General features: G+C 45.0%; 1 protein-coding gene across 7 annotated transcripts in view; it reads right to left on the minus strand.

Moving 5' to 3' along the window:
• Window positions 1-24,779, minus strand: part of RIN2 (Ras and Rab interactor 2) — a 249,322-nt gene that overhangs the window by 108,683 nt on the left and 115,860 nt on the right. For 6 of the 7 annotated variants that reach the window (XM_023217765.2, XM_023217768.2, XM_023217762.2 and 3 more), the window contains one exon: window positions 6,544-6,636. In XM_023217765.2, the coding sequence (XP_023073533.1) occupies window positions 6,544-6,600 (57 nt within the window). In that variant the 5' untranslated portion in view covers window positions 6,601-6,636. Of the gene's footprint in view, window positions 1-6,543; window positions 6,637-17,694; window positions 17,725-24,779 lie in introns of those variants that run through there. The other variant, XM_023217766.1, reaches the window with a different exon arrangement.

Genomic DNA, 24,779 nt, shown 5'->3' on the forward strand with positions numbered 1-24,779 from the left:
AAAAAAAAAAAAAAAGAAAAGAAAAAAGAAAGAAAGAAAGAAAGAAATTACTAAAATGTGGTTTTTGATTCTCTCCATTTTTTTCACGCTTCTGCAATCTCTGTCCATAGTACATTGTTATTGTGCATGCAGATGAATGAATTTCCACTTATCTGGAAATAAAAAATCTGACAACTCCATTGCTGGGAATCCCGGAGGCCTGAGATGTGCAGTTGTATCAGTTCTGGATGACTGAAAAATTTTGCTTGGCAGACAGAATTTTTGAAAATTGAATACTTTTTCAAACGCCAAGAAGAGACCAATAGTTAAGGGAACTCATCTGAGGTCCAGTGAATCATCACCCGCTGGTCCATCTATTTGGTATAGCCAGATTTCAGCAATGTGTTTTCTTCAGAGCTAGTCGCAGTTCTAGTCTTTGTGGTGTCAGAGAGCTCTTCTGTTATTCTCTGAAATATAATGACGGGTTTTCTGTTTCTGAAACACAATCATGATGCACCTTCTTATCCAACCTGTGAGACATGACCAAAGAGGGCCTCTCATGTTGGGCCTCTGCTGCTGGGCTGGGCCCTTGAATGACCCCAGTTGGCTTGTGAACCTAGGTTCAGGGACACTTCTGCAGCATGAATGGTTTTGAGGCCCGGGACAGTAGGATCCCTGTGAGCTAAAACACATTTTCTTCTTGGTCTAGTAAAAACAACTCTCACCCTGTCCCAGAGGCCAAGGGAGGTTAGAAGGCGGCCACTTAGAAAGGGGAGTACTGTACACACTCGAGGCTGGTGAGGGGAGGCTTGCTCAGGAAGTCCCAAGGCATGCTGTTAAGAAACTAGAACTGTTGACCGGACAGTTCACACTGGTTCTCTTCTGGCACCATTCTTTGCTGTAAGAGGATCCCTCTCAGGATCAGGGCCGTGATGACAAAAAGAAAGAACAAATCCCTTATGGCAGATATATGAATTGAAGTTTATTTCCTGGCACTGCATTGAGACCACAGCTAGACCTTCATACATAACATTTCTCCCACAGTTTGATCTTCAGACAAAACTGAAGGAAGATACCAGCTCAGCCCGTATGAGCTCTGTTGTCAGTGGATAAAGTGGGTCTAAGGCCTGGAAGGGTGGTTAGGAGGCTGATGGTGGGAAGTGGTAACGGAGGGAGTGGTAGCAAGGCTGGAGGCCGGGATTGGTAGGTTTGGACCCCAGGAGAGACTCATGATGCTGCAGAGGCAGGACTGGTGGAGGAAGAGTTCGGGGAAAGTGGAAGCACAGTCTGAAAATCTTTGAATGTCAAGGTGAAGGGTTCAGACTTGGTCCTGTGCCAGCAAGGAGCCAGGGTCTTCAAGCAGGTGACATGGATCAGTAGAAACATGTACAGTGTTGGTGTGGGTGGATTATAGGCATCATTTATCATGCCCACAATGGAAGAATGAGAACCAAATGAAAGAATGAGAACCCAAACTGGATGGGGAGGATAATGACAAAAAAGAGGTCCAATGATTGCCTTCCAATTATTTATGCTTTACACAAAGTCACATGAGCACTAATAGCCAAGTGGATATAGGACAGGAAAGAAGGGCAAGGACAGGATATAGGACAGGAAAGGTGGATATAGGACAGGAAAGGTGGATATAGGACAGGAAAGAAAGGCAAGGACTTTGGAGAAATGAAGAGGATTTGGGCCAGGGGTGGTGGCTCATGCCTGTAATCCCAGGGCTTTGGGAGGCCAAGGCAGGATGATTGCTTGAAGCTAGGAGTTTGAGACCAGCCTGGGCAACACAGAGAACCAATCTCTATTTTTTTAAACAGAGAAGTTATTTAAAAATAAAAATAAAAAAATTTAAAGAGGAGGATTTGCCAGCATTGGGAGCCTGGATGGTAAGGGGAGTGGGGGTGGCTTGGGGGAAGCTATGGGATTCAGGGAAAGGGGGGATCAAAGATAACTTTGAGCATCTCTGCCCCTAATTCAAGACTACCAATAGCTTTCCCAGCCTAGATGACATCTTTCTTATACAAACTCTTTCGTTCAATATACCTTTGAAATCTGACAGCAGTAGGTGTTCACATTTGTTACTTAAAAGCAGGTCACTTTGGCTACCATGTCCAGGGTGTTACCCCTTCTCCCCTACCATGTGTTTTGTTGTTGTTTTTGTTGTTTTTTGAGACACAGTCTTGCTCTGTTGCCCAGGCTGGAGTGCGGTGGCACCATCTTGGCTCAGTGCAACCTCCATCTCCTGGGTTCAAGCCATTCTCCTGCCTCAGCCTCCTGAGTAGCTGGGATTACAGGCCCCCATCACCACACCTGGCTAGTTTTTGCGTTTTTAGTGGAGACAGGGTTTCACCATGTTTTCCAGGCTGGTCTCAAACTCCTGACCTCAAGTGATCTGCCTGCCTCGGCCTCCCAAAATGCTACAATTTACAGGGGTGAGCCATGGCACCCGGCCATGCCATGTGTTTTGCGGAGCAGGAAGATACTATTTTTCCCAGATGGTTGTGGAAAATTAACAATGGTGCTATGAGTGACTGGAAAATGGGTTGATCTGCATAGGATGGATGTGGCTGGAGCTTCCAGGATGCGATTCCACAGTAACCACGGGGCATCTCGGTGATCCCAGAATGCTCACATAATCTGTGTGTTATCCATGCACCTCATGTCCTCCAGCCTATCTGAGTCATGTCCATGAGCCAGGACAGATGGGAAATCACAAATCAAGGCTCGCTACTAGTGGTTAGCAACTCTGGTTTAGAAACACAAACTGGATGGGAGGACAAGGATGAAAAAGAGGTCCAATGGTTGCCTTCCAATCATCTGTGCTTTACACAAAGTCACATGAGCACTAATAGCCAAGAGAGGTATAATACTCAGGTAGAATTCAGCTGTGAGCCAAGAATGTGACCAGGAAACCTCACGCTTTATGAAAGCATCCTCTCCAGTTGCAGGGCATCACTGGTGTCTGCTGAGAAGTGCGTTGTAGTAGCATCAAGAGTCACTCCAAAACTTAGCTCCAACCACTTTCCTAAATGGTATAATGTCAACCTCAGCTCTCAAGTCAAAGGCCGCTTCCTCAGGAAAGATTTCTCTGCAACCCCAGATTAGTTATATACTCTCAGCACTCCTTTTACATCTCCCATGAAGCATTTTTAAAAAAACGATTTATAATTATGTGTCTGGTGCTGTGATTATTTGATTAATATCTTTATTTGCTACCAGACTGAAAGCTCCTTGAGGTTAGTGGCAGCTTCTGCTTTTTCTCTCCCTGGCCACGTACAAAGCTTGGCTACTCATGGGTGCTTAACAGGTGAGAACTGAAATAAAGCATGGTGACTCAGAGCAGGGCCAGTGGGTCCCAGAAGGTGCCCACTGGGTGATAACCCATCTCAGCACGGAACTCCCCTCCAGCTCGTTACAAATGAACCTGCAAAGAGTCAGCACTGAATATCCAAAGGGCAGTTTACTACTCCTCACGGATAATTACATGTGAATGCTGGTGACTAATTACGGAATAGTCACAGCAAAGAATAACCATGTCTAGAAGGAAGAGGAAGGAGGTGGGCGTGGTGGCTCAGGCCTATAATCCCAGCACTTTGGGAGGCCAGGGTGGGAGGACTGCCTGAGCCCAGGAGTTCCAAGAAAGAAAGAAATAGGAAAGAAAGAAGTATAAAGTAACTATATCATTTACATGGAGCATCTGACTTAAATAAATGAAACAATTTAAACTCTGCCAAAACCACAAAATTACAGACAAGTTAAATAGTGCAGGCGCCTTTGCCAGTATTTTCATGGGTATTTGACCCAGGAGAGGTTACATGACAGGTCTCACCCTTGGCGGGGACAGGCAGGCCTCTCACCTCTCACCTGATTGGTTCTTTCCTACAGCATAGCCCAGAAATACAAGTCAATGACTTAACTGCTGTCCACTGAAAACTCAAATAAAAACAAATGTGATTTTCTTAGAACTGCAGGAAAAACTGGCTACAGTGGACTTGATGATAGGTGGTACATTGGGCCCCACAGGGCACCTTCCTAAGAAATGTTCAAAGGCAACTTTGTACTCCAGCCTCCCCCTCCCCCTCCCCCTCCCCCCCCTTCTCCTTCTCCTCCTCCTCCTCCTCCTCCTTCTTCTTCTTCTTCTTTTTTGAGACGGACTCTCACTCTGTCGCCCAGGCTGGAGTGCAGGGGTGCGATCTTGCCTCACTGCAAGCTCCGCCTTCCAGGTTCACGCCATTCTCCTGCCTCAGCCTCCCGAGTAGCTGGGACTACAGGCGCCCACCACCATGCCTGGCTAACTTTTTGTATTTTTAGTAGAGATGGGGTTTCACCATGTTAGCCAGGATGGTCTCGATCTCCTGACCTCGTGATCCTCCCGCTTCGGCCTCCCAAAGTGCTGGGATTACAGACGTGAGCCACTGCATTCAGCCCTTTTTGTTTGTTTGTTTGTTTATAGATGGAGTCTTGCTCTGTCACCCAGGCTGGATGGAGTGCAGTGGTGTGATCTTGGCTCACTGCAACCTCCGCCTCCCAGGTTCAAACGATTCTCCTGCCTCAGCCTCCTAAGTAGCTGGGATTACAGGTGCAGGCCACCACATCCAGCTAAGTTTTATATTTTTAGTAGAGACAGGGTTTCGCCATGTTGGCCAGGCTAGTCTCAAGCTCCTGATCTCAAGTGATCCGCCCACCTCGGCCTCCCAAAGTGCTGGGATTATAGGCGTGAACCACTATGGCTGGCCTCCATTTTCTTCTTTTGCCTTGACTTTAAAATTTAACTGCTACGTAAGATACAGCTCCACAGTGCTTCCTGACCATCATAAGGTGGTAATTATGGACTAGCCAATATTTAGGCTGATCTAGACAGTGCTTTGGGTTAAGGAGAGGTTTTGGATCATCCCTCTTAACAGGGGAAAATAAATATCTCAGCATCAGATGCAACCCAGGAACCTGGAGGATGACAATTGGGCAATCTGGTGGGCTTAGCTCTTGATCTACAGGGGACTTGAGGAACTCCTTGCTCTCATCTGCCTCCTGTGGGTGGAGGTTATACAGGTTTGATCAAAACTGAGTAAATCATTTGAGAATTGAGATTGTCTACAAAGCTTAACTATTAGGATTGATAATTGTGACCATCTGTGTCAACATAACTTAACTCTTTCTTCCAGGATCTTCTTGCCCAGAAAATTAAGGCTGTAAACCAATAAATAACTTCACTGTTTGCTGCAGGAAATGTCTACACAATAATTAGTCCTGGCAAACAATTTTGTTCACCTGGGAAAACAACTCACTTATCAAACAAGGGTTTACTTGTCAAGAGCCACTTCAATATCCTAGTCTTGCTGTATCCACCAATCCCAAGCTATTGTGACATAGATGTCACTGAAATCAAATTAGTTCTCCACCTTGAAAAATGCAGCTTGAAGGACTTGGACCTAGATCCCTGAATCCTATAAATCTGCCTCTTAATCTCCCCTGGCTTAGGCATGAATAAGACTGTGTCCTGGTGATGTTCTTCCTTATTTCAGTAAATCTCATGAACTTTGCTTTATCAGCAGGTTCTTCTGATGGACTTTTTTTGTAGAGTCAACAGTTGACACAATATATCAGTTTAGGGCTCTTGGACACAGGAAACATACAAATAAATGTTAATAGATACTTCCATCCCATAAAAGTTGGTTAATTGTTAAACACAGTCACTTGTCCTCAGTAATAAAATCTCCTCCATCTTCCTTCTCTGCAGACAAGACCTGGTGTTGGAATACCTGCCTATTTTACTTCCATTTTTCTACCTTTTTAAACATAATTCTGTATTTTCAAAATTTTCTATACTGAGGACGCCTTAATTCGAGGGCGAATGAAAGAAAACAAAGTAAAAAGCCACAAGAGGGGAATTGATTCCCAAGTGTAAATTAGAAGCGACCACCAAGTCTTCATTAAATACACACACACAGAGTACATAAAACACCCATTTAAAATCTTATCTCATTAAGCTCACAAGGTAATTGAGTCCCATTAACATCAACATGAACACAGAACAGTTAGACAGTTGTAATCACGCTTTCTCGTTATCATAAGAAGCCTTTGGGGATGTTTGATAAAATATTTCAGAAAATAACATCATTCTAAGGTGAGACCCAGGAAGCTGTTTTTGTTTTTGTTTTTGTTTTGGAGCCCTTCAGTGATTCATACAAACAAGCCAAGCAGAGAACACATGGACGACAGCACTGATTCACTGGAAAGCAAAGTCCAGCGTCCACCATAAAACCCTGCAGCTGGAAAAGGACAAACTGAGCAGCTCTCAAATAAAGACAGCCTCATCCGTCTTGCGCAGCGCGGCCCCTCTCCGTGCCCAAGTCCTCTGCCTGTAGGAAAGCCCTAAATCACAGACCCCGCAACCTGTTATAAGCCCTGGTAACAATCAGCGACCGGGCTCAGGCAAGCTCCCTTAGCCGGCGCTGGCTGAGAGAGCAGACTTCCCTCAGCAGCTCCACGGAGCACTGCAGCTCCCAGGCTAAGGCAGCAAGCCGACGATTTGAGATCCCAATCAAGGCTTCCTTTTACCTTAAAGAAACTTCCTCGCTTGTCCAGACCGCGGGCGCCCATGGTCCAAGCTGACATTTCCCCCAGCGGGGCTCCACTGCACGCCGGGGACTCCTGAAGGTAGAGACATTTTTAATGGTTAGTCCAGCCTGTAGGAAATTCCTTTCTAAGCCACAGAACACTCACAACAACAGTCCTGCCAAGATCTTTTTCCGTCAACAACACAGTGCCATTTATTTCTCACCAAGCCCTTACATCTCCCTTCAGCCCAATTTCCTGTCCCCACCAGCACAGTTCCTAGACGGCCCCACCTCGCCAGCCCACCTCCCACTGCTGCCGCTGACGTAGAAGGTCCTTGGGACTCCAGGAAGCATAATGATTACTTTGTGTTTGACCTCACGTTGAAATGTGAATGGAACCAATATTAGATGTGCCCATCATCTGCTCTGAAAGCTTATAGATTGACTGTGGCTGATCACAGAGGAACAGCTGAAGAAGGAGGTTCTGTACATCCCAGGAAATCCTGCTGGAAGGGGGTGAGGTCATCCTTAGTTCTGCAGGCCTCTCCCCCAGGCAAGGTCAACAGAAGGGCACTGGGAAGTAATCGCTCTATTTTTCCATTAGAAATCAGAAATATTTGGATAAAATCCTGTCACTGTTTACAGGGATCAGTTCACGGAAGAGGACAACATGTAAACAGCTTCACAATCATCCAAAAAAGGGGAGTTGAACGTAGAGGAAAACTTAGAGGCAGGGTAACAACACAGTTCTGAATTCCAACTGCGGCTTTTTGGGCTTGGAATTTCCCCTGCTAGGGCATCAGATCCCAATAATTCTTCCCTTTGGGCCACACAGCCTTCAACATTTAGTTCTAAGTTAAACATATAAACACCTCTGCCAGCTGACCTGGCTCAGGCCTTTGTGCATTAAAGGGAGCACCCCCAAACCCTTCCTTATCCAGTGACTGTCCCAGGATCAAGTATAAAACCACCCTGTCTTTCCTCATTCATCCCTTCTCCCCATAACACGCACAGGATGTAACTCATGCCAACCGTGACGGACACAGAGGAGGGCCAGGGAAGGAAATAGTGAGACTGTCTCTTGCACCATCAAGGAATATTCAAAGTGGTTCAGCTGCAGGGATGGGTAGGCACCGAAGCTAAGGCAGCTGCTGCTGCAGGTTCACTGAGGCTGTTTCATTATTAGCTGAGTGGCAGAGAGCCAGCGACACAAACAGGACATTGAGGGCGACGGTTAGGGATGTTTCAACAAGTGGAAAAGCATGAATTTATAGCTGAGAAGTGCATATGAGTGAGTGAGCAAGGATCTTTGCAGAGAGGTTTTTTTTTCGGCCCCATGATTCGCCCCCTGCTTGCACTCACAGTGAGTTGTGATGACCCCTGCACGGAATCCCATCTAGAAAACAAGAATGACACAGGGGATCCCACCCCTCCTTCCAGAACCATCGTCTCTTTGTGTCATTGCTCCGTGCTGTGGCCACTTTAAAGATTCGATGGTGTCTTCCCTGTGCTTCTTTCCACTTGTGATCCTGCTGGGATGAAGGCCAACGTTCCAGAAACCTCCTGAGAAGGCAGTGTGTGATTTGCTGACTCTAGAAGTTCAGGTTCGGGGTGCATCACTCATTAGCAAAGGCCACAGGTTGGAGCCACTCCAGAAAGAAATCACAGTGCCGTGCTCAGAACTAGGGGCGGAATGGAGCCACACTGTCACCTTGGGGAGCAAACCATGACCTGTTTAGACCCAGAAGCACACAGATAAAAAAGCATACCCTGCTTTAAACCAGGCCTAATGTCTGGAATTCTTTTTATTTCAGACTTTTTTTCGGCGGGGGATTTGATGTCACCTGGCAGTTCAGGAATTGCTAAAAGACAGCCAAGACTTCATTCCTCATCCAGACTTAAGTTTCTTTGTTCTGTTCTGAAGTTTTCCATATACAAACTCTTTCTGATGAGCCATGGCAGGCAGGGAATTTTGCCTATAGCATTGGAGCAGTTTAGGTTCCAGAAGTGTACTAGTTTATTTTAATTAGCTGCCTGAAAACTGCATGTGCACACTTTCACCTCCAGCAGTCCTCAATTCACCATCCAGTTTGGATTCTGCTCAGGGCAGGCAGATCCATCACATTTCAAAAGATGCAGGTGGCATCTCTCCTTCATAAGCTGCTCCAAGAGGGAAGTGAGAGCAGGTGACAGGAACATACCGCCAGGTGCAGCAGCACGTGCCTCCCACAGGATTCAATGCTGGGGGCCATCCAATAGTTCAAGCAGACAGTATATAGCTTTTATTATTTTTAAAAATAAAGTTCTTGGTCAGAAAAATAAAGTTCTTTGTCTGTGCAGTGGCTAATGACCAGCATTTTGGGAAGCCAAGGTGGGAGAATCACTTGAACCCACGAGTTTGAGACTAGTCTGGGCAACATAGCGAGACCTTGTCTCTACAAAAAATTTAAAAAAAAAAAAAAAATAGATGAGCGTGGTGGCACGCTCCTGTAGCCCCAGCTACTCAGGAGGGAGGATCACTTGAGCCCAGGAGGTTGAGGCTACAGTGAGCCATGATCACACCACTGCACTTCAGCCTAGGCGACAGAGTAACACTCTGTCTCAAAAAAAAAGAAAAGTTCTTAAGGGCCCCAAGAAGTTCTGGTTTAAGATCTTTCCATAGTAGCTATAGTTAGCTATAATTTTCTTCCCCAAACCATAACCTTAGACACCTTGACTCAATATTGCCAGCAATTTAATACAATTTAAAACAATAACTTCTTTTCACCTGCGGTTCCCCATGCCTCCCCACAGATGTCACCCCAGCAGCTTCTTCCTAAAACCACCCCAGTAACAGGCTGGACTAAGAAACAAAAAGGGTACCGTAGTTTGAGAGGCTGTGAAATTCCTCCAGACTTGTACCGGTTGGAAGCGCGTTCTTTTCCTGGCTTCCCTGAAGGGTAAAGTGGATTCTTGAGAAAATGAGTCCAACACGTCTGGTAGATCTTTCCAGATACTAGCTAAAAGCTAGCAAAAAAAAAAAAAAAAAAAAAAATAGAAGAAGAAGAAGGCAGCCCTCATAGGACTAAGGACACTGCAAACATTTGGGAGCTGCCAAGCCTTTTCAACAACACCACTGAAAGAATGTAAACGGAGCTGGTCGCTTTGGTCTGCGCTAATGGACAAAGGCAGGAAGTGACTATTCCTCATTCTCCCAGAGACACCAGCCTCTGTCACTTTATAGTAAACTTAGTGGTGGCTTTCAGTGTGGCCCCAAGAGCGACCGCGGTGGTAAAGCAAAGTCTGTCCTTAAAAAACAGAAAGGATTCCTGCGTCCCCTGGCTGGGCTCCAGGCTGCACTGCCTGCTTGCTATGTGAGACCGCTGGAGGCTGGTTCTCCAACCCATTCTACCGACAGCCACTGAGGCCAGGAGCTGAGGCCGCCACCTGGACCCTGGCTGTGGGCTGGCTGACTGGGGTTGAAACACAGAGTCCCCGATTTCCAGTTCACTGATCAATGGAACTGGGTTGAGTCACTGGCATTTTTCCAGTTTTTGCTGTGCTGGGCCACAGGCCAGATCTTGGCAAGATAAAGAGCTTGAGAAGCATTAAGGACAGGACTGTTCCCTCCTCTTCCCTCCCGTCTCGCCCCTTCCCCGCCCACCTCTACTCTCCCTTCTCCACCCTTCCCATCCCGTCTCCTCCGCTCCTCTTTTCTTCTCTTAATTTATTTAGCTCAAAGTAACGTTCCTATTTTGAGTCAAGGATTTTATTTTAGTAGTTGACCAGTAAAAATTGTATATATTTATGGTATACAACATGACATCTTGAAATACATAGGTATACATACTGCAGAATGGCTAAGTGAAGCTAATTAACATATGTATTACCTCATATGCTTTTTACTCGTCCTGTGTGCACTTGCGCACTTAAAATCTCCTCTCTTTGAAAATTTTCTTTTCTTTTCTTTTTACTTTTTTTTGGGGTGGGTGGGGGACGGAGTCTTACTTTGTTGCCCAGGCTGCAGTGCAGTGGCATGATCTCAGCTCACTGCAGCTTCCACCTCCAGGGTTCAAGGGATTCTCCTGCCTCAGCCTCCCAAGTAGCCAGGATTATAGGCATGCACCATCATGCCTGGCTAATTTTTGTATTTTTTGGTAGATATGGGGTTTTACCATGTTGGCCAGGCTGGTCTTGAACTCCTGACCTCAAGTGATCTGCCTGCCTCGGCCTCCCAAAGTGCTGGGATTACAGGCATGAGCCACTGCGCCCGGCCGCAATTTTCAGATATACAATACATTGGTTTTGACTACGGTCACCGTGTTGCACAATACAGCTCTTGGACTTATTCCTCCTTCTGAACCGAAAGTTTGTATCCTTTGACCAACATCAGCCCAATCTCTTCTCCCCTTGCCCCCACCCCAGCTTTCTATTTTATCCTATTTTATTTACTTTAGTTTACAAGTGCAAACCCACAAGAGAAGCAGCAAAAGCAATTATATTGGATTCCACTACTCACAGGTCTGACTTAAAAGACACTTAGTGTACTCAAGTCCTGGATTCTCGAATCCGCACTGCCTGAGGTTGGCTACAGAAGCTTTCTAATCACAATCTTCAGTTTCTCTTTCTAGCTGTTGAATGAGGCGAGGCAGCACTGACTTCAGTCTCAGTAAACAAGACCTCGTTACTGTAATTATTTTACAGTCAAATTGACCGAAATAGGAAGAAATGACTCGCCCTAGGGGACCTGTCAGGTCAAGTCCGAATCTAAGTAATGTATCTCACTTTTTTGCCTGGTCCCTTAATGAGCTCCCAGGGAGACAGGTCATCTCTCCTTTTAATGCTTTTTGTTTTTTTCTAAGAGAGGTAGGAGGAAGTGCAGGTGGCTGTGTGTCTGGGTCCAGGGAAGTTTTCTGAATATTTCCATAATTATCTTTGTATTACCCAATATTTTACACGTTGGACAGAAAAATGTTATTCCAGGATCGGACTTGACAATTCGAACTATGTGAATTAAAAGAAATTTTTAAAGTGTCTTGGATCACTGCTTGACACAGGTTTTCCCTCACCCAATAGTCATTTTTAAAAAAAAATGTTGGCCGGGCGCGGTGGCTCAAGCCTGTAATCCCAGCACTTTGGGAGGCCGAGATGGGCGGATCACGAGGTCAGGAGATCGAGACCATCCTGGTTAACACGGTGAAACCCCGTCTCTACTAAAAACTACAAAAAACTAGCCGGGCGCGGTGGCGGGCGCCTGTAGTCCCAGCTACTCCGGAGGCTGAGGCAGGAGAATGGCGGGAACCCGGGAGGCGGAGCTTGCAGTGAGCTGAGATCTGGCCACTGCACTCTAGCCTGGGCGACAGAGCGAGACTCCGTCTCAAAAAAAAAAAAAAAAAAAAAAAAAAAAATGTTAAGTTTGAAGGTCATGAAAACTTTTCATTGAAAAGAGAAGCTAATTTATGAGAAAGAAAGAAGTCATATGCAAAGAACTGTATTCCCAGCCCCCTTACTCAGCAACAGTGTTTTAATTTTAATTTTAATTATTGTTTTTGAGACAGGATCTCACTCTGTTGCCCAGACTGGAGTGCACTGCTGCAGTCACGGCTCACTGCACCTCGACCTCCTGGGCTAAAGTGATTCTCCCGCCTCAGTCTCCCGAAAGCTGAGACTACCAGTGTATGCCACCACATTCAACTTATCTTTTTATTTTTATTCTGTAGAGACCAGGTCTCCCTCCCTATGTTGCCCAGGCTGGTCTCAAACTCCTGGCCTCAAGCAATCCTTCCACTTTGGCTTCCCAAAGTGCTGGGATTACAGGCGTAAACCACTACGCCTGGTCCTAATCCTATTTAAAAACTATTGTTGGCCGGGTGCTGTGGCTCATGCCTGTATCCCGATAATCCCAAGCACTTTAGGAGGCCAAGGCAGAAGGATTGCTTGAGGCCAGGAGTTTGAGACCAGCCTGGACAATATAGTGAGACCCTATCTTTAACATAAAAAAATTTAAAAGTATTTAAAGAATGGAATTAGGAACAATATCCAATGCCTCAATTTTGCTGAGAGTAACCTTTTTTTTTTTTTTTTTTTTTTTTTTTTTTTTTTTTTTTTAACAAGGTGCTATGGAGTGGGGTGGGTAAAACTAATTTCTGCCACTTACAGGACTGTTCTGTAAATGGGGCTAATTCCATTGGAAGTCCATCCCTTCTTTCCTTGGAAAACTGGTTCACAAACTCAGAAACTCTCACCATGTCCACACTACAGAAGCCCTGCTGGTGCCCATGTAGCTACTAGCCATGTGGCCACCCGAGGGCAACAGGTGGCTCCTCTGCTGGTTAGAAAGTCCTCCTTTTCTGGCAGGACATGGTGGCTCATGCCTGTAATCCCAGCACTTTGGGAGGCTGAGGTGGGAGGATCACTTAAGGTCGGGAGTTCAAGATCAGCCCAGGCAACATAGGGAGACCCTGTCTCTACAAATAATAATAAAAACATGAGCCAGGCATGGTGGTGCGTGCCTAGGGTCCCAGCTACTTGGGAAGCTGAAGCAGGAGGACTGCCTGAGCCCAGGAGGTCAAAGGTGCTGGGAGCTATTATCGCTCCACTGCACTCCAGCTTGGGTAACAGAGTGAGACCAGGGGAAAAAAAAAAGTCCTCCCTTTATGGAGTAGGAAACTTCTCTCATCTCCTAGCCAATGCCCTCGTTCTCCCCCTTGGGCGATTTAAGAATTAGCCTCCTGCAGCATCCTTCTTCCCCACCCCTGCAGGCATCCCTTATTCCTCTCTTGACTGATGACTTCTCCTGCACCCGTGGCCCAGGCCTCCGGGCTGATGGACTCTACTCACTTGGAATATGAGTGAGCATGGAAAGAGGGGTAGCTATACCTTGGCTACCTGCAGGGTCATTGAAAAGTCTATATACAGTTGACCCTTGAATAATGGATGGGGTAACAGCCCCTGAGCTGTCAAAAATCTGAGTACAACTTTTAACTCCCCAAAACTTAACTACAAAGAGCCTACTATTGATCAGAAGCCTTACTGATAACATAAACAGCCAATTAACACATATGTTAGGCATTCATAAGATATTTAGCATTTTCTTAATTTTTTCAGTATTTCTAGGCTACACAACTTGTGTGTTTTTTCAGATTGGTGCAAATCTTCCCCAGAAGTGTTTATTGAAAAAATTTGTGTATACATGGACTAGTGCAGTTTGAAAACCTATGTTGTTCAAGGGTCAACAATATTTCCAAACCTCCTCACCTGCAAAGCTCCAAGTGATCAGTGGTCACACAACAAACGCGTGCAGTAACTTCATACAATACAATGCAGAAGTGTCATAAGCCAACTCAGCTCTTAATCCACAGAATCCCATGGACAAAGAAGCCACACACTGTGGCACTGCCTCAGGGTCTACTCATCAACCTGTTAGCAGTAGAGTTTAGGGCTTTCTTTTCCAAGGTTCTCTGTCTATGATGGTAAAAGAGTCTATGTAGGTGATTATTTTTCATTAGAGGTTGTAATCTGGCAGCTTTCGGATTGAGTCCACACTGCAGACACAATATATTAAGTAATGCATTTATTTATTTATTTATTTATTTATTTATTTATTTATTTATTTATTTTGAGACAGAGTCTTGCTCTGTTGCCCAGGCTGGAGTGCAGTGGCACCATCTTGGCTCACTGCAACTTCTGCCTCCTGGGTTCACGTGATTCTTGTGCCTCAGCCTCCCAGGTAGCTGGGACTACAAGTGTGCACCACCATGCCCAGCTAATTTTTGTATTTATAGAAGAGACAGGGTTTCACCGTGTTGGCTAGACTGCTCTTGAACTCCTGGCCTCAAGTGATCTGCCAACCTTGGCCTCCCAGTGCTGGGATAACAGGTGTGAACCATTGTGCCCTGCCTGCATTTAAAATGTTTTTGAATTAACTGTCTCCAGATCCCAAGACAGAGACTCATGCCCAGGTAGTTTCTCAGTAGTGACTTCAGGTAACACTTGTAGGGTATGGGATTGTGACAAAGGGAAGGGAGGGCAACGAGTACAAGGTGCATAACCAAGCAAGGAACCACTGTGAGCAGCTGGACTCTAGTCCCTCAGGGGAGCCCTGGGAGTCAGTGACAGCCATGCATCCGAATTGTCCCAAGTGAGGCAAGTGGGGAGCTGGGGTATTTGTTCATCAACTGTCCTGAGTCATTGCCTGAGAGCTGCTTCCAGAGGGTCTTAGTTCACTGGAACTTCCAACAAGTCCCTGCATGGGTAGAATGGGCTCTAGTAGCCAAAGAGAGCCCTCATATAAAGGTGGCAGCTGGCAATCAGGCCAGTGTGCATGGTGATGTTGTATCCAGGAATATGCGAAGGACTGGGTGCAGTTGGCCACTTTACAAAATCAGAACACTGCACATCAAATGTAGATGTCAGGCTTCTCTGGCCACCCTGATCCTTCCAGCATGGCCCCAGATGGCTCGCTCTGAGGATTCTGTCAGGCAAAATGCAGGTCCTTCCAGTTGACCAGGGCCTGTGGACCTGCTTTCCTCACTCAGATGCCCTGTGTGAGTGAAAGGGACTCACCCCTGTGCCCGATCCGTAGCAGGTGTGATTCTGCCCGGCCCTCCGCTCAGCTGATTGGACTAGGGGTGGACAATGGGCCAGACTAGAGTTAAGAGTCACAGAGTAAGTGCTTATGCCTGAAAGCTGGATTTGAAACTGAAGGAAACTAAAATATTTCACCCCAAAATATGCTTCTTTGACATCTTTCAAGATGGCTATTCAGAAGGGTTGGAAATCTAAGAATAGCTAAAAAGCTGTCTTTTCTGGGGATGCAGCCAGGTTTCCTCTGAGGTCCTCCCTTGTCCAGATGTAGGAAAGATGAACTGAGAGGCTGGCACCATCAAAGGTGGGAAAGAACCATTTCCCATCTCTTCTTTCTGAGAGCTGCTACCTGGGAGGTTTCCTCTGCCTGATGAGACCACCTTTGCTAGCCAGGCCTCCTCTTCTGCCCCTTCCATCACCTATTTCGCCACCATCCAAAACCCATTCTTTCTGTAACCTCAAGATGGCATACAAGCTTCTGAGCCCCACAGCGGGGTGCGGGTGACCACTCAGTAGCTCTCCCTTGGGCATGTTAATAAATGTTTGTGCCATTTCTCCTCTTAACCTGCCTTTTGTCGGTCAGTCTTTCATCCAGCCTTCAGAGAATGAAGGGGAAATTTCTCCTTGGCTCCTACAAACTCATATGACAGCTCAATTTATGGGGAACAGATACCTTGAGTGAATAGATATGAGAGACCATTGGACCACAGATGTGTGTTGCGGTGGTGAAGGTTAAATGTGCAATGAAGAGTCTTGAGCCGTTTGGGTAGACTTATATTCCCTTCCATCAAATACATTTTGACCAGGATAGCATCCGAAGGATGAAGGACACCATGAGTTCTCAGAGGCAGGTAGAACTTTGAGATGTTTACTATCATCCAATCAGATGTTTACTTCAAAGACTTTAGAATCAACTAAAGCCCACACTGATAAAGAAGAAGCCCACCAAACCAGAACAGTACTTGCAGCTGTCACCTCTGACAGGGTTTCCTAGATGAATACAGTAGAGGGAGACCTGTGGACCATCTGAGGGAAGATCCTTCAATTTAGGGATGAGGAGGATGGACAAGAGCCATACTTTGATCTCTCCTGTCACCCTGCAAAGGTGAGTGGAGGCTTTGCTATGTTTCCCCTTCTCTCTCTTTTTAAGTTTCTGACTTGAATGAAATGCAATTAATTCTGTTTTTCTGATTGTGGGGCAGTTACAGACTGTTGTAAAAATGTTTTTACGTTGTTATTTATATCTGGTCTTTGTGACCTCAAAGGATATTTTAACTTCATGTTTAATAAACACTGATATTTAAATTGGAATTATACCAATATTAATAATTTTCATGGAGAACATATTTTCCTGAGCAAACCATCTTAACTCATTGGCCCGTTCTCTTAAACAGTGCAGTTAAATTGCTTAAAACTCTTCTGAGTTCTATTTTAATTTTGTGTCTTTCTTCTCTTCTAATATAAGAACTTAAAGCTGTTAAGAATTCTATGTTTTGTTTTAAAACCTTTATAGTTTTGGCTTTTTTTATTTTTTTGAGATGGAGTTTCACTCTTGTTGCCCAGGCTGGAGTGCAGTGGTGTGGTCTCAGCTCACCGTAACCTCCACCTCCCAAGTTCAAACAATTCTCCTACCTCAGCCTCCCGAGTAGCTGGGATTACAGGCGCCCACCACCACACCTGGCTAATTTTGTATTTTTAGTAGAGACGGGGTTTTGCCATGTTGGTCAGGCTGGTCTTGAACTCCTGACCTCAGGTGATCTGCCTGGCTTGGCCTCCCAAAGTGCTGGGATTACAGGTGTGAGCCACCGCACCCGATCAGTTTTAGCTTTTATGCATAGATCTATGATCCATCTCAAATTAATTTTTGTGTGTCGTATGAAGGTTGAGAGTCTGTTTTTTCATATAGCTATTCAGTTAATTTTAATTTTATAGAAAATAGTTTTAGGAATGAATACTTTCCTTATAAACTTTGTAAAAGAGAAGGGATCGATCCAAAATATTTTTGTCTTCATGAAACTTTACCGTTGAAGGTTCCTGCCCTGTGAGGTGTTGGCTGTTTTCATTATATCTATGAAGTTCCAAATTTTCTGGGTTACATTTAGAATGTCCGAATTTTGTAAGATTGATGCTTCCGTCATTTTTTAGTATACAACAAGTGTGACTTCCACAGTTAGGGGCAGCTGTCATCAGGTTTTCTTCTATCAGTATCATTTTTCTCAGACTAAGTTTTTTTCACTTTCCAAAATTACAAACAAGATAGAATTCATCAATTCATGTTTGGATCTATCACAAATTCTGTTGAGTGCATCTTTGCCCATTTCATTATGAAATGGCTACAATACTAGTGATTCTGTAATTCTTAGACAGTCAGTAAGGAAAGTAGAAGCAATTCCACAGAAACTCGAGGAATATTCTTTGGCCCAGCAATGGAGTATTGAAATTCTAAACATAATACTGTTTAGTCTATCAATGTTTTTTGTTTTGTTTACTAACAGCCTATGTCATCAGTGGAGTAAAGAACATAAACGAAGTCCACATGGTTACATGAAAATGTCCTGGGTCTATTGGCCGGCGTGGTGGTACATACCTGTAACTCCAGCTGCTACTCGGGAGGCTGAAGAGGGAGGATCTCTTGAGCCCAGGAGATTGAGGCTGCAGCGAGCTCAGATTGCACCACTGCACTCCAGCCTGGGTGACCCTGTGAGCGGCTCTGTCTCTATTTAAAAATAAATCAATAAAATACAATGTTCTGCGTCGAAATGTTATGACAACCAGTGCTATGAAGGAAAAAGAGAGGAACATCATCCCTATATAATAAATTAGCCTCTAGGATACATCTTGCCTGGAATCTTACGTACTCATTTGCTTCTTTTCCTTCATTTTGACCATGAATATGCTGATGTCTTTCCAAACTTTCCCCTTCACCATTAGGGTGTTGACCCTTCCCTTTATTTAGTGATGTACAGGAAAATGTTTAACAACTGGCTTTCTGGGAAATAAAAGCCCCGAGTTTTAGCATTTGGTTATTTTGTGGTGTAAATACTCCCATCATGGCTGGTTTCAAGCTACCAATGTGACATCAACAGACTTGGAAAATTCATGAAAATTTAACGAACAGCTCTAGTGAGCAGGGAGAACCAATTCCAGGTCACCACTATATTTAATTCACCAATTCTAAACCACAAGGTCTCTGGAGAGGTGGCTTTTATTTGATTCTTCATACACTTAAGTAATAAAAGATAGCAAAAGTAAGAATCTCCAGACTGAAACCAGTGCTTTATCCATGAAACCACATTATTTGTCACTAGTAGGACATAAAATATTTCTGGCTCTTATCTTAACCCAGTGAAATGCTGCCGTCGGGAATAGTTAAAGGAAGCCATATGTTCGGTCTGTTATTTTAGACTTAGTGGGTTCCATTTCTATGGAGGTTGAAGAGGAGAAGAAGAAAAGATCTTCCTTTATGGAACCAGACATTAGAGATCTCATCTGCTTGTTCACAGTAGTGTCTTTCATACCTTACATGCTGCCTGGTATGTATGTGCTCAGTAAATGTTTGCTGAATGAGTAAGCGCATAGGATTTTACAAAGAAGTCATCTAGGCTGAAGAGGAGGGTTTTCAAAGAATGACTTTTTCAGTTAGGTGCGGCAGCTAACATCTATAATCTCAGCATTTTGGGAGACCAAGGCAGGAGGATCACTTGAGCCCAGCAACATGGCAAAATCTCATCTCTACAAAAAATTAGCCGGGCATGGTGGCATGTATCTGTGGTCCCAGCCACTCAGGAGGATGAGGTGGAAGAATTGCTTGAGCCTGGAAGGTCAAGGCTGCATTAATCTTGACCTTGCAACTGCACTCCTGCTTAGGGAAGAGTGAGACACTGTCTCAAAAAAAAAAAAAAAACAAAAAGAATGACTTCCCCTAAAGCATAAGATGATAGGAAGAACCATGCCTATCTTTAAGAATCACTAGATCAGATAAAATGCCAACAACACACATACCATGCTGTAAACCCACAAAACATGCTGGAAACAACTTTTTTTTTTTTTTCTGAGACAGTTTCACTCTGTTGCCCAGGCTGGAGTGCAGTGGCGTGATCTCGGCTCACTGCAATCTCCACCTTCCCGGTTCAAGCAATTCTCTTGCTGCCTCAGTCACCTGAGTAGCTGAGATCACAGGTGTGCACCACCATGACCATATGATTTTTGTAATTTTATTAGAGACAGAGTTTTGCCATGTTGGCCAGGCTGGTCTCGAACTCCTGGCCTCAGTGATCTGACCGCTTCGGCCTCCCAAAGTGCTGGAATGGCATGAGCCACTGCACCTGGCCTGGAAAAAAAAAAATATATATATATATTTTTTCATATCACTTTGAAATACCAAAGAAATAAAAGAGTCTAGGGAGTCCATGTGTTCTCTCTGTTGTTGAATTTTTCTTACAGAGTTCTATGATCTGAAGATCTTTCCTCTCTCTATAGCATACAAACCTACTTTGTTCCCTACAAGTCCCTAGCCAATCATGTTTCTCAACCCTTTCATTTTTACACGAATTGGAATTCTAGAGAAGTCTCTGGGTGTTTGTCCAAGACAACACATCAGCATTGAAGATCACACAATGAAAAAAGTCCACGGGAACAAGTGCAAAACTCCCAGTGAAATATATCTACCACTGAAGCAAACTGACCACACTGCATGTTTGTGCATGTCCTTGCATCCACGTGCTGTAGGATTAGAGCCTTAAAATTCCCATGCTTTCTCTTAGGAAGTGGGTTGGAGAACAGATGGCCTCCTCTGAAGAATGTCTTCCTTGTAAGCCCACAGATTCCCTGTGGACAGTCAGCGGAAGCACAGTGGCTAATATCAAAATAACAACATACCATGACACCTTCTATACATAGTAAATGTGCTAATAATATGTATTAATATTTAATACCATCACACAACCAGACTCCAGAAATTAGCAAGGGAAAAGCATAAAGAAAGAAACAGTTCTCCAAAATAACTAAGTATTTTGTGTGTCTGTGAAAGAGTCATGAAAATCCACGTAATGCTTTCAGAGCTATCTGTTGCGATCACCAAAAGGTGGTTTTGGTGGCAGCAATTGTGCCTCAGAAGTTCAGGCATCCTTAAAAATCTGTCTTGGCTGACAAATGGCATTCAGGTTTTTTTTTTTGTTAGGAGTGACAAGGACATAGGATATTTCACAAATCCAGTTTCCTATTATTCAGTTTTGCAGTATTTGCAACTACCAAAAAATTTCTGCTAGGTTCTGCAGGTTCTCTGAAGCTTAGGGTTTTCCTCTCAATGGTCTGCCTCACCCCATCCTCTTGTTCAGACGTCTGACTCCTTCCCATGGCAGTGGTGTCAGACAGGGCAAGTGTGGTTAGTGTGGAGCCCAAGGTACAGGGGAGGAAGCAGGATTACCGCTTATCCATTGAGACTATTTGAGGGTGGGTACAAACTCATGTCCGAGAGAGACTGCTTTGGGTCATAATGATAACCAAAGAGTCAGATTATGGAAAACAGAGTAAAGCATGGAGGGTCATGCGGGCCCGTGGATGGATGGCCTGAGTGGACAGTAGAGACAGCATCAATGCCCGTGTCTGGGTTTTCATGGCACCCATGAGGATGCAGGGTGGACACTGACATTTTCAGAGACTGAGGCAAGAGGACAGATGGAACTTCACATATACTTTATGTCTCAATATTAAGAAATTACACATCAAGAGAACAAACTGTTAACTAAAATATGTTCTATTCTCCTACCATGACACATGTGCCTTTATGAGGACTTGGGAAACCTGGTTTAAATTAAAAATTCTCAGACTTGTCAGTGTTTTGTCCCTGAACATGGGGACATGGGGTGACCCTGAACCTGCCTCAAGATTTGTTACCTCTCTTCTCCCTCCACTAGCTCTAGGGATACCCCATCCTTGACGTCCAAGCACTGTGCATCCTTCATTCCCTCCCACACTTTTCAGCCTACGGATGCTACTCCAGGAGCAGAGTCAGCCCATGGGCCCAGGGGCTTGGGAGACAGCCTGCCAGGCAGTGGAAGCAGGCTTGGGCCATGCGTGCAGAGATTCCAGAGCTTTGGGCATTGGGAGCATGGGCGAGGCAGTGAGGGGATGTGGGCCCAAGACTGGCACAACTTGTTTGCTCCAAAAATTTCTCCTTCCACAAGGAGGGGTGAGGCTAGGATAGGAAAAAGTGCACATCTCAAGTGTTAGGGGACTACTGAGTGGCAGGTAGGACCATCTTAGGGCTCACAACAGAATGGATACAGCTTCCGCTACTATTTTTCTTTTTTGAGACAGTCTTACTCTGTCGCCCAGACTAGAATGCACTGGGATAATCATGGCTCATGGCAGCCTCAACCTCCTAGGCTCAAGTGATCCTCCCACCTCAGCCTCTCCAATAGTGGGGACTACAGGTGTACACCACCACACTTGGATAATTTTTTGACTTTTTTGTAGAGACAGGGGTCTCTACAGTTGTCCAGTCTAGTCTTGAACTCCTGGGCTCAAGTGATTCTCACACTTCAGCCTCCCAGAATGCTGAGATTACAGGCATGAATGATTGTGCTCAGCCCTACCACTGCTTTTAGTCCTCTCCCACCCTCCATCCATTACTGGTTTGCAGAAGTACAAGGTTCGGTCCTGTGTGGGCCTAGTTACATCCCTGTGGTACTTGCAGAAAGCAGGTGAGCTTAGGTTCAACAGCCCTATTGCAACCTAATTTCTCTCTAGCTCTGAATTCCAGCAAAGAGCTCAGGCTCTCTCTTGAGAAGCATCCTGGCTCTTGTGCTCTTTCCTCTGCCTTATGGCTCTTTCACAGGGCGAGTCTACAACACTCTAACCCTGCACTATGAACCCACTGTCTTAGACTCCTGAAATCTTGTTCTCAATTCTAAACCAGATGCCTTTCACCTCCAAACATTCTTGTCTTGGGAGTCAAAACATATCCAGTAAGCACTGAAAAATACCTCTGCCTTGTGTCTGAGATATGCACACTTTCTCTGGGGCTGGGGTAATGTTATGAACCTTCTGCAATCAGCGTCCATTGACCTCGAGTTACTGCAGATAATAGGAAAAGAGATAACATGCCTGAGAATCACCCAGAAACTGAGTTTCTTGGTAAAACAAGGTGTCCCTCTCTTTGGGTGGCTGTAATAGCATCTCCAGCAAGGGGGGACAGTTAGAAGTTAATGCTTTTATCTTCCTGAAGACCTTATCTTCTTACTCTTCTCCAGAAGGCTGCAAGTGCTTTTGGTGAAATCAGAAAAGCAAACTGGGCCAAACTGGACTCTTTATAGTCCTCACTGGCCTAATCCAAATGGGTGGGTCTGGCTATAAAAGAAGGACTGCCCCAGTACAGTTGGTATGTGTTTGTTTGTTTGTTTTGTTTTCTGTTTTTTAGACGGCATCTCTATTGTCCAGGCTGGAGTGCAGTTGTGCGATCTCAGCTCACTGCAACCTCTGCCCTGCTGGGTTCAAGCAATTTTCCTGCCTCAGCCTCCTGAGTAGCTGGAATTACAGGCACCCACCACCACACCCAACTAATTCTTATATTTTCAGTAGAGACAGGGTTTCATCATGTTGGCCAAGCTGGTCTCTAACTCCTGGCCTCAAGTGATCTGCCTGCTTCAGCCTCCCAAAGTGCTGGGATTACAGGCATGAGCCACTGCACCCAGCCAGTATGTGGTATTTTGATTTATAAAATGCTTTCACTCACATATCCCCTTTTGGCCTGTCATGCCATCGTAGTCTGTGTGGTACCTCTCTCTACAACATGAGCCCTCCCTACATCTGGAAGCTTCCATTTTAACCAAGGCTTTCTCCATAGACCCTATTTTCCAGTGAAGCCCTCTTCTCTTAGTTAGGAGTCTTTCCTTTTCTCTCCTCTTCCCTTTTTTTAATTATAGTCTATTCCTTTATTATCTCATTGGGGTATACACATAGAGTAGATGGAAATGAAATCTTTCAATCAAAGGCAAAAGATTTATACGACCTGAAGATCAACCAGAGGATAGATGTCAGATCTTTCAGTGGCAAAGCTGTGCATTATTTCTGGATTGCAACTACTTATTTTGCCTGGGTCAAACAAAAATAAAACAAAAAAGCTAAGGGTTTGTGGAGTCCTCTTCCTTCTTTCCTATACTCTGAAATATCAGTCTAGAAGAAAGTACGAGAAACAGTCATTTTTGGTTTATTTCTCTGAAATTTAGCTTCCAGTGCAGACTTTCCACTTCACATTCCGTTCCCCTGAAGTCGTCGCTCCATCTTCTGTTAATGACAACCCCAGACTCAAAGCCTCAGAGGGAGGGACCCCGGCTGTGCTCTCACTTTCCTCCTCACATCAGTCACTCTGCGGTTCTGCTGAGTCTTCTGGTTGAAACGTCGCTCATCTTCCTTCCCATCCTCTGCACTCACTCAGACTTTGGACTGCGGCGACCCTAATGGCTTCAGCAGCTCTTTAAATGTCTATGCGTCACCACTGTCTGCCTCTGCTTCATTCCATCCTACAGGCCTGCACCAAAGGACACATTCCGCTGGGAATGTGTTGGGTGATTTAAATGTCTGCATCACCACTGTCTGTGTCTGTTTCATTCCATCCTGCAGGCCTGCACCAGCATTCTGCTTCCCTGCTTGCAACCCATTTTTTATTTATTCAAAATTTTAAAAATTTTAATCTGTTGCTTAGGCTGGACTGCAGTGGCACAATCATAGCTCACTATAGCCTCAAACTCTTGGACTCAAGCGATCCTCCCGCCTCAGACTCCCTTGGGACTATAGGTGTTCAGTACCACATCCAGTTAACTCATATTTTTTAGAATTTAAAAATTTGGGCTGGGCGCAGTGGCTCATGCCTGTAATCCCGGAACTTTGGGAGGCCAAGGTGGGCATATCACAAGGTCAAGGTCAGGAGTTTGAGACCAGACTGGCCAACATGGTGAAACCCGTGTCTCTACCAAAAAAAAAAAAAAAAACCAAAAATTAGCCGGGCATGGTGGTGTGTGCCTGTAATCCCAGCTACTCAGGAGGCTGAGGCAGGAGAATTGCTTCAACCCGGGAGGTGGAGGTTGCAGTCAGCCAAGATCACGCCACTGCACTCCAAACTGAGCAACAGAGCAAGACTCCGTTTAAAAAAAAAAAAAAATTATCGACTGGGTGCGGTGGCTCATGCCTGTAATCCCAGCTCTTTGCAGGACCGAGGTGGGTGGATCACTTGAGGTCAGGAGTTGGAGACCAGACTGGACAACACAGCAAAACCCCAGCTCTACTAAAAATACAAAAATTAGCTGGGTGTGGTGGTACTCGCCTGTAATCCTAGCTCCTCAGGAGGCTGAGGCATGAGAATTGCTTGAACCCAGGAGGCAGGGGCTTCAGTGAGCCTAGATCATGCCACTGCATACCAGTCTGGGTAACGGAGTGAGACCTTGTCTCAAAAAATAAAAAAATAAGAAAATAAAATAATTTTTAAAATAAAAATATATCTATATTCCCTCTTTAGGGCCCCTTCTGCTCTGCAACCAACCCAACTATTCAATCTCAGTTGCTAGCTATATCTCTACTCAACTATGCCTCAACTCTCATTATGCTCCTCTGCTCAATGTAACCTGTCTTAGTCTCCATTCCCCTGGAAGCCAACTCTGAGAGAAGCATTGCTGT

Source organism: Piliocolobus tephrosceles, chromosome 20 (genome assembly GCF_002776525.5).
Source record: "Piliocolobus tephrosceles isolate RC106 chromosome 20, ASM277652v3, whole genome shotgun sequence".
NCBI lineage: Eukaryota > Metazoa > Chordata > Mammalia > Primates > Cercopithecidae > Piliocolobus > Piliocolobus tephrosceles.